The 17,449-nt window shown below is 40.6% G+C and overlaps 1 protein-coding gene across 1 annotated transcript in view; it reads right to left on the minus strand.

The window, feature by feature from the left end:
- The window catches only part of LOC135462100 (histone-lysine N-methyltransferase 2A-like), a 53,641-nt gene extending 37,453 nt beyond the window's left edge, over positions 1-16,188 (minus strand). The window contains 16 exon segments of the mRNA XM_064739456.1: positions 696-889; positions 1,288-1,401; positions 2,630-2,750; positions 3,417-3,509; positions 3,719-3,856; positions 5,191-5,301; positions 5,581-5,703; positions 6,033-6,399; positions 6,836-6,883; positions 7,232-7,445; positions 7,705-8,001; positions 8,475-8,738; positions 8,997-9,224; positions 9,919-10,444; positions 10,446-11,570; positions 16,021-16,188. Of these exon segments, the coding sequence (XP_064595526.1) occupies positions 696-889; positions 1,288-1,401; positions 2,630-2,750; positions 3,417-3,509; positions 3,719-3,856; positions 5,191-5,301; positions 5,581-5,703; positions 6,033-6,399; positions 6,836-6,883; positions 7,232-7,445; positions 7,705-8,001; positions 8,475-8,738; positions 8,997-9,224; positions 9,919-10,444; positions 10,446-11,570; positions 16,021-16,188 (4,131 nt within the window).
- Between the last annotated feature and the right edge of the window lie 1,261 nt (positions 16,189-17,449).

Genomic DNA, 17,449 nt, shown 5'->3' on the forward strand with positions numbered 1-17,449 from the left:
ATTTAGCAGCTGAGGCATCTATGTTCCAGGAGTCGCTTCTGATACTAAACAGACCTGGACGAATTGGACCCCAAATGTATTGTAGCTTTTTTCATTTAAAAATAAATTGGATGAAACTACGGTTCTTGAATTCAGCTTGTGCAAATGTTTAACTTGCACCGAGTTCTGCAGATCAGCTCAGGCCTGTGATTACGCGATGCCAGGCTAGCTTCGTGAAATGTTAGGTAACAAAAAAATCTCACGCATTTATAGTAAACTAACAATAAGAAAGCATATGACAAAACACAATTTGTATCGATAAAACTTCGTTCCGTGTCAAAATCATTACCTATAAGACAGACTGTAGTTCTGTATACTGTAGCCGTATATACTGGATCCCAAGGTCATTTCATTACAGTGCGAGGTAGCCTGTAACGCTCAGGAACCTGTCCCCAAAGCCGCATGCTATAGCAAGGCTGCACTGTACTTAGTATTGAAAATCGCTGAAATGTGTGGCAATGTGAAAATGCAATACAATTACCTTACTTTCTGATAAACTGCCACTACATTCCATTGGTATAACCTTTCGCTGTCTCCATGTATAATTTACCTGTCTGCTTCAGGCTGACAGGCACTAATTTCGAGTCCTGTTCCCCTGAGGCATATCATATATGCTGAAACCCTCCAAATAACCCCACCTCAACACAAAGTTTCACCTGAGAATCTGCCTGGGCCTTGACCAGGTGTTGAGCACACTTGGAATTCCAAAGGGCGGCCAGGACGAGGCTGAATCCTGTGGCCATCTCCTCCTTAACGGCCTGCTCCCAGGGGGCTGGGCGGACGGTCGAGCACTTAGCACAGGTGTACACCACGTCTTCTGGCATACAGGACAACAGCTCATACCGTTCATCTGCAACATACACCAGTGGTTAATACAAGTTCACACTTTTAATCGTTAACGAATCCGTAACTACAAGTTAGAATGACTCAAGAGCATAAGTTTGTATCATGTATGGTTTACCACTGTTCCTGTGAAGTGGAATCTTTTTTTTGACTGTTTACATGTCAGCTTGTAATGACAAAACACTCCTTGGGTTAACTCCTGCAGCAGGCAGTGTGTCCTGGACATGCTATTTCCAATCAGATTGTTATAAACATTGAGACACAATGGCCTTATGAACAAAATTACATTGCAATTGGCATTAAACCTCAACCAAAGAATGAAAAGTACAGGACACAGGGATTTTGGGACCACCTGCTAAGTCTGGGCCTTGAGACATGCAGTTCACCAGGGTACTAACAACGTACCAGAGAGTCCCTCGCACTTGGCATGCACCCAGGAATCACAGGCAGAGCACTGGATCATCTTAGACTCCCAGTCATCATCGGAGTAGCACTTGTGACACACAGGACAGAAATTTCCTGTAACACAACCCCGGAATACATGGTACAACTGAAATTTCTAACATACACACCCCAAGATATACACAGTACAAGGTGAATTTGTGATCTTAGAAACCTTATCTATAGACAAATTTTCATCATTAAATAAATAATGCGTATCATTTATTCTCTCCATAGAATGGCATGCATGGCTAACCAAAAAATATACACATCGAAAAATAAAGCAAAAAAAAAAACAAAAGAAAAAACAAAAATAAAAATGAAACTTAAATAAATGTAATATCCTTATAAGGCATATTGACATGTATATTCCCAACTACCACAGTGATACATGTAATATCCTTATAAGGCATATTGACATGTATATTCCCAACTACCACAGTGATACATGTAAACATCCCTATAAGGCATATTGACATGTGTATTCCCAACTACCAGTGATACATGTAAACATCCCTATAAGGCAAATTGACATGTATATTCCCAACTACCACAGTGATACATGTAAACATCCCTATAAGGCATATTGACATGTATATTCCCAACTACCACAGTGATACATGTAAACATCCCTATAAGGCATATTGACATGTATATTCCCAACTACCAGTGATACATGTAAACATCCCTATAAGGCATATTGACATGTATATTCCCAACTACCACAGTGATACATGTAAACATCCCTATAAGGCATATTGACATGTATATTCCCAACTACCACAGTGATACATGTAAACATCCCTATAAGGCATATTGGCATGTGTATTCCCAACTACCAGTGATACATGTAAACATCCCTATAAGGCAAATTGACATGTATATTCCCAACTACCACAGTGATACATGTAAACATCCCTATAAGGCATATTGACATGTATATTCCCAACTACCACAGTGATACATGTAAACATCCCTATAAGGCATATTGACATGTATATTCCCAACTACCAGTGATACATGTAAACATCCCTATAAGGCATATTGACATGTATATTCCCACCTACCACAGTGATACATGTAAACATCCCTATAAGGCATATTGACATGTATATTCCCAACTACCACAGTGATACATGTAAACATCCCTATAAGGCATATTGACATGTATATTCCCAACTACCACAGTGATACATGTAAACATCCCTATAAGACATATTGACATGTATATTCCCAACTACCACAGTGATATCTAAAGACTCTTCACTTATTGCCCTTTGAGCTTCAACTCTGGGTGTGTACATACCTTTATCCATCAATTTGCCACATTCATAACAGAGAGAGAAATCGTAGGTCCATGTAGCACAGGAGCTTAACCCTGGAGTAGTTGCCCCACAACTCTTACACCGCACACACTTTGTGCACACCTGAAATACAGGAAAATTAAATGCCACACTAAAAATTCTTTTACTTTGATACATGTACAATGGGAGTCAGTTTTAGGGTGGAGGAAACAGGGGTGCCAGTGGCTAAACCATCAACATGAACCAAGTTAATGACAAACTTTCCCACACATGACGTAGACATTAGCAGATCATATGGGTGTTTTCAACAAATGTTAGACTGTGCAAACTGCCACACGAGTGTCGCTGACCAATTATTGTCACAAACGCCTTATAAACAGTGACAGCAGGGTATCATACACAATTTCCCTGTCCAAAGCTGGGAACAATCATCTTTAAAGAAGATATTTCATGAGAGTTTAAAATCTGTAAAAGGCTCTGACATGGAAATATTAAGAACTCTTCTCCATGTATTTATTTATTTATTTGATTGGTGTCTTACACCTTGCTCAAGAATATTTCACTTATATGACAGCGGCCGGCATTATGGTGGTAGGGAACCGAGCAGAGCCCATGGGAAACACATGGCCATGCACAGGTTTCTTCTCCAGATATAACCAGCCTATACATACAGAGCTCTGTGTACAACTTTAGATAATGAACCTGTAAATGCAGAACATTACAGAGTCATAAACAACAAGTGTAATACAGAATATTTATTTAGTCAAGATTACTCAAAATACCACCTACCCAGATGTTCTTCTTCTTGGATGGTTTTGTGGGGTAGTTCGGCCCTAAACACTCAGGGTGATAAGTGTTCTGGCACTTGTCACATCTCAGCAACTACAAGACAAAAGTAAGACATCAGAATGTTTTATATTTAGTGTCATGTTGACAACAGATCAAATTTTAGCAGCGTAAATATTTATTAAAGATAACTTTTAACAGGACACCAATACCGATGTACCGTGTTACAGTGGCCAGAAAATATTAATTCTTTAAATGACATTGCTTTAAATCTGTCATCCTGACTGTTTACAATATGCGCCTACCTCCTGCTGGCGCCCACACACATTACAGTACTGACAACGCCGGCAACACCAGTTCTGAATGTTCTCCACTGAGGGCTGCTCATCCTCCTCTAAACAAAACATGTGGAATGGCTCGCAGCACACACAGCAGTACAGCATCTGTGATACAGAACAGCATGTATAATATAGAACAGCATGTGTAATATAGAACAGCATGTGTAATATAGAACAGCATCTGTGATGCATTACAGCATCTGTGATGCAGAGCAGCATCTGTGATGCAGAACAGCATTGTGATGCAGAACAGCATCTGTAATATAGAACAGCATGTGTAATATAGAACAGCATCTGTGATGCAGAACAGCATTTATTATATTGAACAGCATCTGTGATGCAGAACAGCATGTGTGATGCATAACAGCATCTGTGATGCAGAACAGCATGTGTTATGCAGAATGGCATGTGTAATATAGAACAGCATCTGTGATGCAGAACAGCATGTGTAATATAGAACAGCATGTGTAATATAGAACAGCATCTGTGATGCAGAACAGTATTTGTAATATAGAACAACATGTGTAATATAGAACAGTATCTGTGATGCAGAACAGCATTTGTTATATTGAACAGCATCTGTGATGCAGAACGGCATGTGTAATATTGAACAGCATGTGTAATATAGAACAGCACGAGTGATGCAGAGCAGCATGTATAATACAGACCAGTATGTGTGATGCAGAACAGCACGTTAAATAAAGAACGGCATTTGTGATGCAGAACAGCATTTGTGATGCAGAACAGCATTTGTAATATTGAACAGCATTTATGATGCACAACAGCATCTGTAATGCAGAACAGCACTTGTAATATAGAACACCACATGTGAAGCAGAGCAACATGTGGTGCAGAACAGCTTTTGTAATATAGAACGGCATTTGTAATATAGAACGGCATTTGTAATATAGAACGGCATTTGTAATATAAAACGGCATTTGTAATAAAGAACGGCATTAGAAATAAAGAACAGCATTTGTAATATAGAACAGCATTTGTAATATAGAACAGAATGTGTGATGCATAACAGTGTGTGTAATGCTGGTCAGTACAGTATCTGTATTGAACATACCATAGACACTGAGGTATCTGTGCCATAGGACGGTACAGCATCCATACCACATAACGGTACAGCATGTTTACCACATTACTGTACAGCATGTGTACCACATAACTGTACAGCATGTGTAACACGTAAATGTACAGCATGTGTACCACATAAATGTACAGCATGTGTTACACAACTGTACATCATGTGTACCACATAACTGTAGAGCAGATAGTATCTGTAAGGTAGGATGGTGATTTCTAACAGCCCAGTATCTTGACACATGGTTGTGCCAACTACTATTCACCTTCTACATGCAAGTGACATTTTAGGGAATAGGCAATGCCGTATTATTATTATTAATATTCAGTGGACCTGTATGTGTTCTCACCTCATGCTTGCCAGCGCTGCCACACAGATAGCACACGGTCCTCAGACAGACGGCTCCAGACATGGTCAGCGCCAGGCCATGGCTCCAGGCAGTCTCTACATCGTAGGCTTCCTGTAACACACCCAGACGCAAATGCTGTGTCAGCGGTCACAATATAGAAACAGTAATACCAGGAGTCACTGTACACACAGATATTCGAGTATAAACCATATCTTACAGGGAAATGCACCTATGGCTCGTTCATCCGCAGTGAATTCTGAAAACTCAAAACTGTATTTAACAGTGGCATAGGCTTTCTTTTGTAATGGGTATTAAAAGTCAGTCATTTACACTTAATCAATCGGTCCCTCACAGTAGCTTCTCGCTGTTGTTACAGCATGCTTGACTCACCCTGAACTCTGCCTTGAGACGATGAGTGGTACTCAGGGTGGATGCCCACTGTCGCTTGTGTCTTTTGTCTGCCAGAGAGCTGACTACCGGCAGAATGGTTGGCATCCTCGAACCGGTCACTGCCTGGCACAGAACAGCATGTTAAAATACACATCTGATACAATCTCCGCTAAGGAGGCTCACATAATAGGTGTTACTTGAGTGTTTAATAATTATTTTATGTTCATAGAATGTCATGTTTTAGAATTATCATAGATATATTTCAACTGTAACAGTGTCCAATCCTGTTAACTGTGGACAATGACTTCAACGAGAAGAGGGACACTGCATTATCAGTGTACTGAAAGATCTCAGATGAATTTCTTTTTGTCATATGAGAATAAAGTAGTATAATTACTTTTTTTCCTCAGATTTACTTTTTTTTGCTACCATTACTACAGACGCATTTGTACCTTCTCTTTGGGCACCTTTCGTGGGAGGACTTTAGCCTGCGTGGGATGGTAGAGCCTTTTGATCCTGGTTTCCCCACCCCTGGGGATGTATGCCTCCCCCCCAACTCGGCTCTTGGGGATGTATGCCTCTCCCCCAGCCCGGCCTCGACTGAATCCAGTTGTGTCTGTGGTCTGTGCTGTGTAGAGTGACACAGTCTGCCCCGTGGGTGAGCTTGTCTGTAGCCCTGCTGTCCGGCTTTCTGCTGGACTCCCAGCATCTGGGGAGTCAACACTGGGTGAAGACTCACACTTTTCCATCACTGTCTTGGGTCGGATAAATGCTTTTGTCGCTGCCTTTGTGTAACGTGGATTTGAGCATCGCCTCTCTCTTAAGAAAAGAAAATGAACCTTGTACAGTTCATGTAGGTGAATAAATCTATGTGTGCTTGTATTCTTTCCATTTTACAACTATTTTGGATCTAATGAAACCTGGATCTAACAATTAACTGAACTCCATGCAAAAAGTCAAGTAAACAGGAATGGCCCATAAAATAAACACAGCCATTCTCAATGACATACAAGACAAAAATTTCCATTGCTGAGCAAAATATTTACACAGGAAACATAATTAGTACAAAGCACTGACAAACATTCCTAACTTTTAATGTGTTTTTCATTCATTCATTTAAAAAGCAAAACTTCCCATATCTCAGGACATTGGAGCCTATATATCAATCAAATCCTTTGGTTTCATTTTATAACTCGTATTATTATGTCCTGAACATCATATAAAATCCGTGTTAATTACAGTTAAATCTACTCACGCGCAGGCCTGTTTCAGAATGCTTTTCCCTCCAAATTTAGGCTTATCCCTGGAAAATAAAAAAGTGCATGTTAGTATCTATTGAACTCCAGAACTGGAACAAGCGTTTGTTACATACATGTATACATATGTCATGGCTCATAACTATCCCATTACAAATACACCACAAACACAACAGATAACAATTCATATGGGGAGTAAATAAGCTCCCTGCAGACCTAAGAGCAAGACACTGGGCTCTCCAATTATCCCAATACTACATGATTAATTGTGTTATGACCTAGACACTGGGGACACATTTAAGGTTATTTTACTTTCAGTTTACAGCCAGATGTGACTACATGAGACACCCCTCTTCTCCATTATTCTAACACTGTTGGTACATTTGACTACTTACTGACAGTATATACACTGCCCACAGTCAGAGGCTCGGCATCCCTTGCACTCATTACACCGCACCTTTCGCCGCCTGACCCCTCGAAACGGCTTCACCTGAGTTTTTTTGGCCGTGGACTTGACCGGTGTTTTCTTGAGACTGACCACATCGTCTTTCTTCTCTGGAGCTCTGCTGATGATCTGTTCCATGGGCAGTTCATCGTCAGATCCTTCTACTGGAACACAGCACACGAGCACAAAATCACAGAGCTTATCACGACCTCAGGCGATGTACATAAACACTGTACCCTCTACTTCATACATTATGGCCACTAAAATGCTGATAACAGCTTTTAAATAATAAAGGATTACCAAAATACTATGTTTACCTTTACTTGGCCAATACAAAACACATTCTATATGTGATTTACATACACGTTAAGTGTATTTAATCAACAATCAAAATTAATAGATAAACAAACAAATCCACCCTACCTGCTTTCTCCTTCTCATCCTTCAGTATTTTCACTTTCTCCTGTTTTGGCAAAGCACTTAGTCGGAATTCTGCTGCGCTGGGGAATGTGGCAACAGGTTTGCCCAGGACAACTGCGGCTTTACGGCAAACGTGTTTGATGCGAGGGCCACGCCCGTCTGGGGCAGGTGGGGCAGGTGTGTCTGCTGGAGGGGGCCCATCTCCATGCTTATTGGGGGAAACAGGGGAGGACTTGACTGAGGATGGCGACAGAAGCCTAACCAGGGTTCCCCCATCTGAGTGACTCCTATCCTCTTCACCTAAAAATAATATATCAACATGCAAGACAATCCTGAACAGTTTTATCCTTACAAATTTCAGTATTCATTGTCATTCCTTTCCTTTTTATTCTTTATTCTTCGCCTCTTAGAGTCTTAGATGAATATAGATTAGGTATGCTACAGGACAAATTTAGCCTCTCCACAAGTTGACTCTGCATAGGTTTGCCTTCACAACTCATAGTGACAAACAATGACCAATGGTTTTGAACGGGTTTATTTTATGCTACTGAACATGCATATATCTTTCTATCTGTTTAATAGGTGTTTTTCCTCCCCCCCCCCCCCCCTCTGTTTATTGTTTTTAATGTTTTTAAGGGCCTTAGAGATGTTGAGTCCAAGAATGTGCTCTGTTCTACATTTTTATATGGAGCTTTCTGGTAAACAAAACAACACAGACACACTAAAATGGGAATGATGTGTACAAAGTCCGACCAAAAGTACATGTTTATTACCTTTACTCCGTCGTTCTTGTTTCTTCTCCTTCTCTTCTGGTCTTTTCTGAACTCTGCCCTCAGTTTTATGGATAGCTCCATCTTTACCTTTGAGTGAAGCCTTAGACCCAGTCTTTAAAATACGACTAAGTTTGTCATATGACAAGGATCGCGATGCTCCTGTCTTTCTTGGAGCGGCAGCCATCTTTGGAAACATCTCTGCGCATTTTTGGAAGCGACAAGCACGGCACAACATTTTGTTTTTAAAACTTATCTCACATTTACCTGCAAACAAAAAAAAAAACAAATGGATTTTTCTTATGCATCAATGAAGGAAATTGTTTCCAAATATCTGTGGCACCAATGTGGACATATTCGAAAAATAAAAAATACAAAGATGCGTCAAAAGTGTTAAAGCAGTTATTTATCTCCAGTTATCCAATGCACCTCACAAACAAGGTAATTGAGATTTCATTCTAAGGAAAAACATTTTCTACCAGAAAGCAACAAAACTGAAACAAACTGTTGGTAGTATATCCTTACCATCTGCTTTACAGTGATACTTTCTGTGTGGGACTCGCATTAAATGTGCCCTGTAGAACTTGCTGCATCCTTCACAGCTGGGTAGACCAGAGTTGCCTCCCTTGCCCTGTGCTCGGCTGGGGCCACCACATACAGCACAGACAGATTTCCCAGACTTGCGAGGACTCGAACTGTCTGACTTCTTACTTACACTACGGGGGCTGATCACACCAGCAGGCACATGTAGTCCTGCAATGAGAAATTTTTCACAATGTGTAATTCTTTCTGTCAAGTGAGGTTGTATGAAATTAATACTGAAGCAAAGTTAGAGGCTAAACTCTTGCAGCAAGCCACATGGTCCCTTAAGATTATTACCTTTGACATGTATGACCAGCTATCTTACAACATCCTACAACATAAGCTTATAGAAGTAAGTATGGTTTACAATTAATATCACAGAAGCATTCTTCTTTGGTTCATGGTAAGAAAATTTGATCGACGAAAGCCCAAACGGTCAGTTTAGGCCTGGATAATATTCTTAGGTGGTCATGTCTCATAATTTGAAGTTGTAAGCAAATCAATTATCTGTGTTGAACCTGATGTGGTTTTGAAACACATTTCCGGAATACCAAACCAACCCTAGAATTGCTGAAAATAGCAAATACAAGCTGTTGCCTTAAGAATCACTAGCTGTACTAGTAGAAATTTTCACTTATACTTATACCAAGACAGTTGGGTCAGTGCTGGAGAAAACCAGGTACAAACTTCCTGACTTCTCCGGTGTCAGCAGAACCTGTGTATATTAAGAACCAACCTATATTTAATCACCTAATCTTCTTGGTTGTCGATCGACCAAACCACGAAAGACCCCTCAGTTGCATTCAGTCGCAAATATTGAACACCATCAATACATGATCATTTGAAAATGACACACTTTGTATACCTGGCATCTGGGAGTTGGGTGAGATAGGTGATGACTCATAGCCCGCTTTGGGTGGGGTGGTCTGCAGGTGAAGGCTGCTGATGGTCCCTAGGGGACTGAGAGGCCCCAGTTTCTGCCTCTTCTCCTCCAGTCGGGCTTCCTTCTTCATCTGGGCCTTCAGCTTACGGGCCAGGGCAGCTTTAGATCGGTTGAGGGCTGCTCGATTCAGCTGTAGTTTGGCCCGCCGCAGTATACTGTTCCCGCTCCTCTTCTTGGCCTGGCTGTCCCGCTCCAGCCCTGCCAGAGGGTCCTGCTCCTGTGTGTCCCCAGTGGGGTACAGGGGCCCTGAGCCCATCTGACTGAACAGCCCAAACCGTGGCTCTGCAAAAGGGCTGGTGGGGAGGATGGATCCAGGGGACACCTCATGCCCTGGGGGTGTAGTCATGAAGGCTGGTTTTTTACCCTGTGCTTTGTCCTTTGGCTCCACCTCCTCTTCTTCACCTAACTTCATGCGCACCTTCAAGCTAGGCTTCCACTGGCGCTTTCCGGTCCACTATCAAGGGCTGCTCAAACAGACAAGTTTTGGGGTCCTGGGATTTCCCTGGGGAAAAGCTGGTGGGAGTGGAACCCTGAAGTAGCCCGATCCCTGGGGATTCTACATCGGTCCACATGCCAGAGTTGTCAGAATCCCCCACAGACACATACAGTGGACTCGTCACAGGCTTACTGCACACATCCCCACACTTCGTTTTCTTGGCAATAAATGCATGTACACTGTCATCCTCTAAGAAGCGCTTGTTTGGTTTAATCACACGTGAAGAACGCGAACTCTGTGTTGGCAATACAAATGTTTTTCTCTGGTGAGGAGTTGAATCCTTTGGGTGTTCCACATTTTGCACAACATTTTTTTTAACACCAGCTGACTTAGATCCTTTTTTGGCCTTCGCTAAAAGATGCTTAGCTCTTGATTTTTCTACTTGCTTAGTGGCAGGGACATGGACTATTTTTTTGGGTCGACCTGGCCCTTTATGGGGTATCACAGTACTTGCACACAATGCCTTTTGAGCAGCTTTAGCCCCAATATGACTGTCTGAGATGTGTAAGTCAGCTCTTTTTCCACGGCCGTGACCTTTGCCCTCTAGCATCTCCAACATGGTCTCTTTCTGATATATAGAAGGTCTACCACGACCACGGACAATTTTTGCTTCCTTTCCATCGGCTTTTAATCGAATCTTAATGCTTTTAAGTTTTGTTAGCTCCTTCTTGTCTGTCTTTTGGTTAAGAGATACTGTTTCCTTCTGTGGAGATGGAAGTAGCTTTTGTTTTTTCTTCTCTTTAGGAGCTAGTGATCTGTTCAACTCTTTGATACTGGCTACAAAATGTGACTTAGTGGGTTTGGCAAGGCCCTCTTTAATGATCTGTCTGTAGGATTTACGTACAACTGTTTTCACCCTACTCCTTGTACGTTCTGAGGCTGGCAGTGATGCCAAAGAGGTTTTTGCATGGGCCATTCTTGTGCCAATTGAGGCAGATGATGGCTCAATGTCAACATGGGAGGATACTCCAGGGGAGGTAACTCTGGTCTTGACAGGGGCTCGCATCTCTGGCAGAGCCTCCACCTTTTTTGTTGCAATGCGAACATCTCTGGCAGTAAATCCTTCAAAACTTTCTTCCTACAAAAGAAACAAAGTGGTGTCATACATTGGTTTTCACACTGGGAGTGGTTAGGAACACAGACAGAAAATGTTTATCTTACTCTAATTCTTATCTCAGTGTGTCTTCATGTAAAACAAACTGTTGATAAAAAAAAACACTTTTTCTTCTGTAAATTTAATTCATAATGTGTTGAAAACATTAATTTACTAGTTTCAATGATGTGCAAATTTTCAGTATCTAAAAAGTAAGCTGTGTATATTTAAAGCCTGAGTACAGAAATCACAAAACGTAATATGTGTACATGTAAACAGCTTTTGAAAATTAAAGCACTATGCATATCTCTTGATAATTTTGTTTTGTGTAAAATCTAAGTGCAACCTCCTATCTTATCTCACCTTTACAACAGCTTTGAATGTTAACTTCATCAGCAAAATGAAACATATGGGGGCGAGATTTTAATCCCATTAATCAAAGAAATTACGCTGTCTTTTTCTATAAGGACAGTGTAAAAACAGAAAAGTGATGTCACACAAGACACTAAATGAAGCAATTGGGACCAAGAAAATGGGTTCACTTTTTATGACCCTACACCAGGCAGCTCTCCACACGCCTTTTCAAAATTTAACTCTACTCTTTTCATGCAAAAGAAATAATACATGTATTAGACAAAGGTTTTAAATTTTACAATGATTAAACCACGTAACCCACTGCTTAGACACAAATTGTGTGAACATTTAACTACCACTCTGAGTAGTACTAAAACAATGTATGTGTGTGTGCTACAACACCTTTACCCAACATGTCATACCTTGAAATACACACAGAATTCCATGGACATACATGTATATAGTTGATGTGGCAATAAGCCATAGTCATTCATTCATTCAACATGCGGAATAATGATTATATATATACACGTAACTTTCTGAGTTGGGGTTTACAGCCAATACTTTTGCCTTTGCATTACTCATTAAAACACCCAGAATATCCAGAGGAGGAAGGCCACATGAAATAGTATGTGTGCAATCAATACATCCTATGCAAACAGGCAATATGAAGCCAGGATATGACGAGTCTCTGCTTTTGTTCACTAATGGAACAGTCAGGGGGCTATGAAAGGGTCTGGGCTTTAGACAGAGAAGGCGCTGTACCTGGGAGCTCACCAGGCATGACCAGAACTAAACAATGCTCATCCCTGAAATGAGGGGACTGCATGAAGGCATTACTAGATCAATTGTGATGAGAAACTACCAGGCTAGCAGAACACTGTCACCAGACAGGCTGATTAATGTGCTGACCCACTTTATCTTTATACAGGATCAATAACTGGGTGCCTTACAAATGTAAAAAAAATGAAAAAAAATCTGAGACAAGGATGTAAGACGAGTGACAACATGTGTGAGTATTGTCAGCTACTTGTCACTCTGCCCCAGTCTGACACACATAAACCTGACACAGCAAACCTTACACCCCACAGGAGTCACACAACCTTCTTACCAAACCAAGGTACATATAGTAAGTGAATAACAGGTCAAGGTGACCTATAGGCACTGCTACGTTTAAACTAACTATATACAACTAGGCATATGAAGTACTATTTGTGCCTAAAGACAGGGCCTGCCTTTCATAAATATTCTAAATGAATCTTCCAGTAAACAAGGTTGTATTATGGCAAGAGACAATTACACCTTCTTAATTTTGGATGCCCATTTCGCGAAAAGCATAATTTGGGCTAAAGTTGTGAAACTGTTGTAATTATCTATTGTTAATAACAAGGACGTGGATTCAACAAAAAGTCTCACAGTCAAAATCAAAGTATACATATTTTAAAAACACTTTATATCATGTCATCAAATCTCTTAATGTGGGTTTTCCTCCATAATTTGGCCACCTTCACAAGACCCTGATAAATGGCTCAATAACCCACGACATTTTTTAAGAAAAATGTTATGGGAAATATGTTTTCCATGTGTTCCAAAGAGTCAAAAGTCAAAGACATTAAGGAGTGGTTGGTTTGAGAAATAGAAGATTCTAACTGGAGTGGGTGACATTTTTCCCTGTTTTACAAGTAATGTCCTTATTGAGAATTGTATGGCAGGATTGATCTCACACAAAATGTCAGTGTGAGTGTCAGAGAGTTTCTGTACAGTCCTTATTTAAATTCTTAAAAAAAATTTGCCAAGCTTAGCGAGGCAAAAGGGACTAAAATAGCAGGTGGGTCTGCAGGTCACAAATGCTTTGTATACTCTGAAATGCATTCTCAGCCATTTTGTGCTATTTATATGCATATAATAAAATGTATATTACTGAGATCTAACAAGGAGTTAGTCCAAATGAATTTAATAATACAAACATTTCAATTGTAAGAAAACAAATCATTTATTTTCTCAAATTTTTTCCCCGTTTGTTTTTTCAGAAGAGCCCTTTTGGCAGACATGATGAGATCCTGTACCCATCCCTGAATACATTCAGTTACACTGACAAAACCATTGTCTAGTCGAGGTATGCATACTCAGAGGGTCATGTAGGATGTCACACTAACAGTTAGTCGTGTGTGGCAGTGTGCAACATCCTGACACACTACACTGTTTGATTTCACATAACTCAGACTGGCTGAGTCATATTCTCATCTCCTGACTCATCACCATACTGTCTGACCTTCTGTTTGAGACTCCACAGTGTGACCATGAATGTTCATGAAGAGTGTGACCTCCTGTTTCACACAACAGTGTGTGAGCTCAGATTCAAAATGTTAATGATGTGTGTGACCTCCTGTTTCACACAACAGTGTGTAAGCTCAGATTCAAAATGTTAATGATGTGTGTGACCTCCTGTTTCACACTGTAGCATGTGACAGTTATGCCCATTTTAGGTCAAACTTAGATTGTTAAAAAGAATGCTGGCTGGGAGGGATTTTTTTGTATATGTAAATATTTGACATGCTGGTCCTACTTAAAATATTAATGTGTTTTAATCATTGCTCTACGAAGTACTGTGTTTACATTTCAATAATTGGGCTTTACAATGATTAAATGGGTTTCAATGTTGCCAATGCCAAATTACCCACCTCACCCTCTTGTTTCACCTAAGTACTTTGTCTTTCTCTCCTCTTTCACCATTAGTTTATTTATTTATTTGATTTGCTTTTTGTGCCATACACAAGAATATATCATTTCCAAGACAGCAACCAGCATTATGGTGGGAGGAAAATGAGCAGATCCCGGTGGAAACATCGGCAGGTTGCTGTTAAGAACGTCCCACATACAACCAGAGAGGTAGCAAGGATGAGCTGGACTCGAATCCAGAGACACTTGGGTCAATGCACCGCGTTTGCACGTTAACCACCTTAACCACAGAGGTAAATAGATATGTGATAGCTGCCTGTCCACTTTAATACATTTATGTATTTAATGACTTACTTTTTTATTTATTTGATTTCACTCCAAACTCAAGAATATTTCACTTATAAGGTGGGAGCTTTGTATATTGACAGCAATTACACTGTTTTTGTTCTTTTATTCTTTTAATTCAACTAACAGACACTTCACATGCCGGTGTTACTGTCGGATTCCCAGTGACAATCATCACGTTAAGCTTTGTGAACAAACACTGGATAAGTTTGAAATCGCAGGAATGTGTCAGATTTCAAATTTCTATACAGTAGCAGTATGTGAACAACACCCGGCCTTCTATCGGTCAGTGATAGTAAATAAGTGAAATATTAACTGTAAAAATACTTTAGACATGCTCTCAAAATAACAAGCTTGTTTCTTAAATCCTGCATTCTGATGCAACAATACCAATATACTAACAATAAATGGATTCTTCAGCTACACAGGCAATATGATTATAACAGCAAATTCATTCAATAGCAGGACCTAAGGAGCCAACTAATTACTTAAAAGAGTGTTTTCTCTGGATAAGTTAAATGACCGAAAACAGTATTTTCCAAATCAAGGGCTTTTGTATACAACAGGTACTTGAATTATTTGGTATTGCATAGGTCTACCATACACATTGACGCCCTCAACTTCCACTGAAGCATTCGATTCACAAAGTAACACAAATGTACATATGAAGCATAGTCTTCTTCCCTCTCAGATCTTCCTTATCTGACAATTTACACTAGCACGGCAAACTGTCACCGCGTAGAATATGTGTAAAACAAGCGTTCGTAGTTTCAATCGTACGGTCTACCTCCACAAGCCTGGACGCCATTTTGCGAATTTCACAACTGTAAATTTTTCATTGACTATACCTACTCAATGTGCCTTCATCCTGTGGGGCCAATACCTTTTACTACAAGTACTGTCGTGTGGCTATACTAGTAAATGAAATTCTGAAGCATTCGAAACCCCAATATCCCGTTATCCCCATTTATTTTCACCACAGTTACAACGGAATTCGACGATGTCGGCCATTTTGTGCCCGATTTTCGAAGGAGGAAAAACCTGATCAAAACATTACCTCATCTGAATCTCCAAACAGTTCCCTGAATGCAAGAAGGCCCCTGTGGATGCTAGCAACAACTGCAAGGGATGGATCAGTGATGTTCCTTGCTTCTTCAGCGCCATAGCGCACACCTCTGCGATCAAATCTGTATCCCGGGCGGCCGGGGAACCTTAGCCTCGCCATGTTGAATCGTCTTTCTCACGCGAACTGTCGTGGGCGGAGCTTGTCCAATGATTTTTCAGTTCATCACGCCAAAAATGCCCATCTTAGAGTACAAAGAAAAATATTTCTACACACTTAGAGCAATATTCAACTGACAGATTGCGATTTAATGCATTTCAAAGCATCAATCCTGCACGGGGTGCAATTATTTTCTAATTTCTGCTAATCATCCTGGTTCATGGCCGCCTGAGAGCCAATTGACACAACAACATTACCCGCCAAATTTGATGGCCCCCGTCACTCAAACGCTTTATTTTCTTAAAAAGCATATGAAAGAGCGGGAAAAGAGGACACCGGCCCATATTAGCGTGTAAAACCATTACATATGCATTATATACAAGGGTTATTGCAGAAAACTGCATCTCCCTGGCGGTGTCTTGTATTTTCTGCTCCTTGTAGCCTGTGCTTTAGCGAACCATGTAGTTTATTTACGTGTTTTGGCATCTTACCCACAATTCCCCGTTCCCATTCATGCTGTTCTCGTGGGGTGTCATCAACATTATTTCAACCTTGTACAGCGGAGTACAGCCTATCCGGACTGACAATAGGCATACGTGTACATATATACGGTGTTCATTCTGTGGGAAGTTTCAGTCTGTTCATCGCGGACAATTTGATGTTCTCGCACTACTGCCTATTTACCTTGAGCATTTGTTGTTGCTTTCAACCGAGAACTTAGGCGAAAAGTGTTTTCGTGTTTTAGGCGAAACGTAGAATGTGTACACAGGAACAGCCCTAGTAGGCTAAGGAGTAGACTAGGCCTACAAGCCTGTTCATCATGTGGACATGTACGTAGGGCCCACAGATCAAGGCTATGGACATGGCAGAGAATGATGAACATGAGGCCTATATTCATCCATCTGAATTAAGGAATATTTATCCCGCTTTGCCATAAAGTACGTACATGTACGGCTGGATCGTATATATGTCGAATGATATTGTTTAACAAATAATAGATTTGTCAGGACATACAGTATATATACATGCCTTATTGCCTGCATGTATATAGGCGTACACGTAAATATATGTACATGTATATAGGTGTACACGTAAATATATGTCAACACGTTGTCTCAAGGACGTAATCTTCATTGTGTACACGAACGCCATTCACCTGTTTTCAAAAGATGGAATTATCCGGATAATCCGCGAAACGCACAGTAAGTTGGGGCCTAGATTAATGTCAGTTAAACATAGGCTTTCCTTGCGTGGTTTTCTGTAT

The sequence above is a fragment of the Liolophura sinensis genome, chromosome 1, assembly GCF_032854445.1.
Source record: "Liolophura sinensis isolate JHLJ2023 chromosome 1, CUHK_Ljap_v2, whole genome shotgun sequence".
Taxonomy (NCBI): domain Eukaryota; kingdom Metazoa; phylum Mollusca; class Polyplacophora; order Chitonida; family Chitonidae; genus Liolophura; species Liolophura sinensis.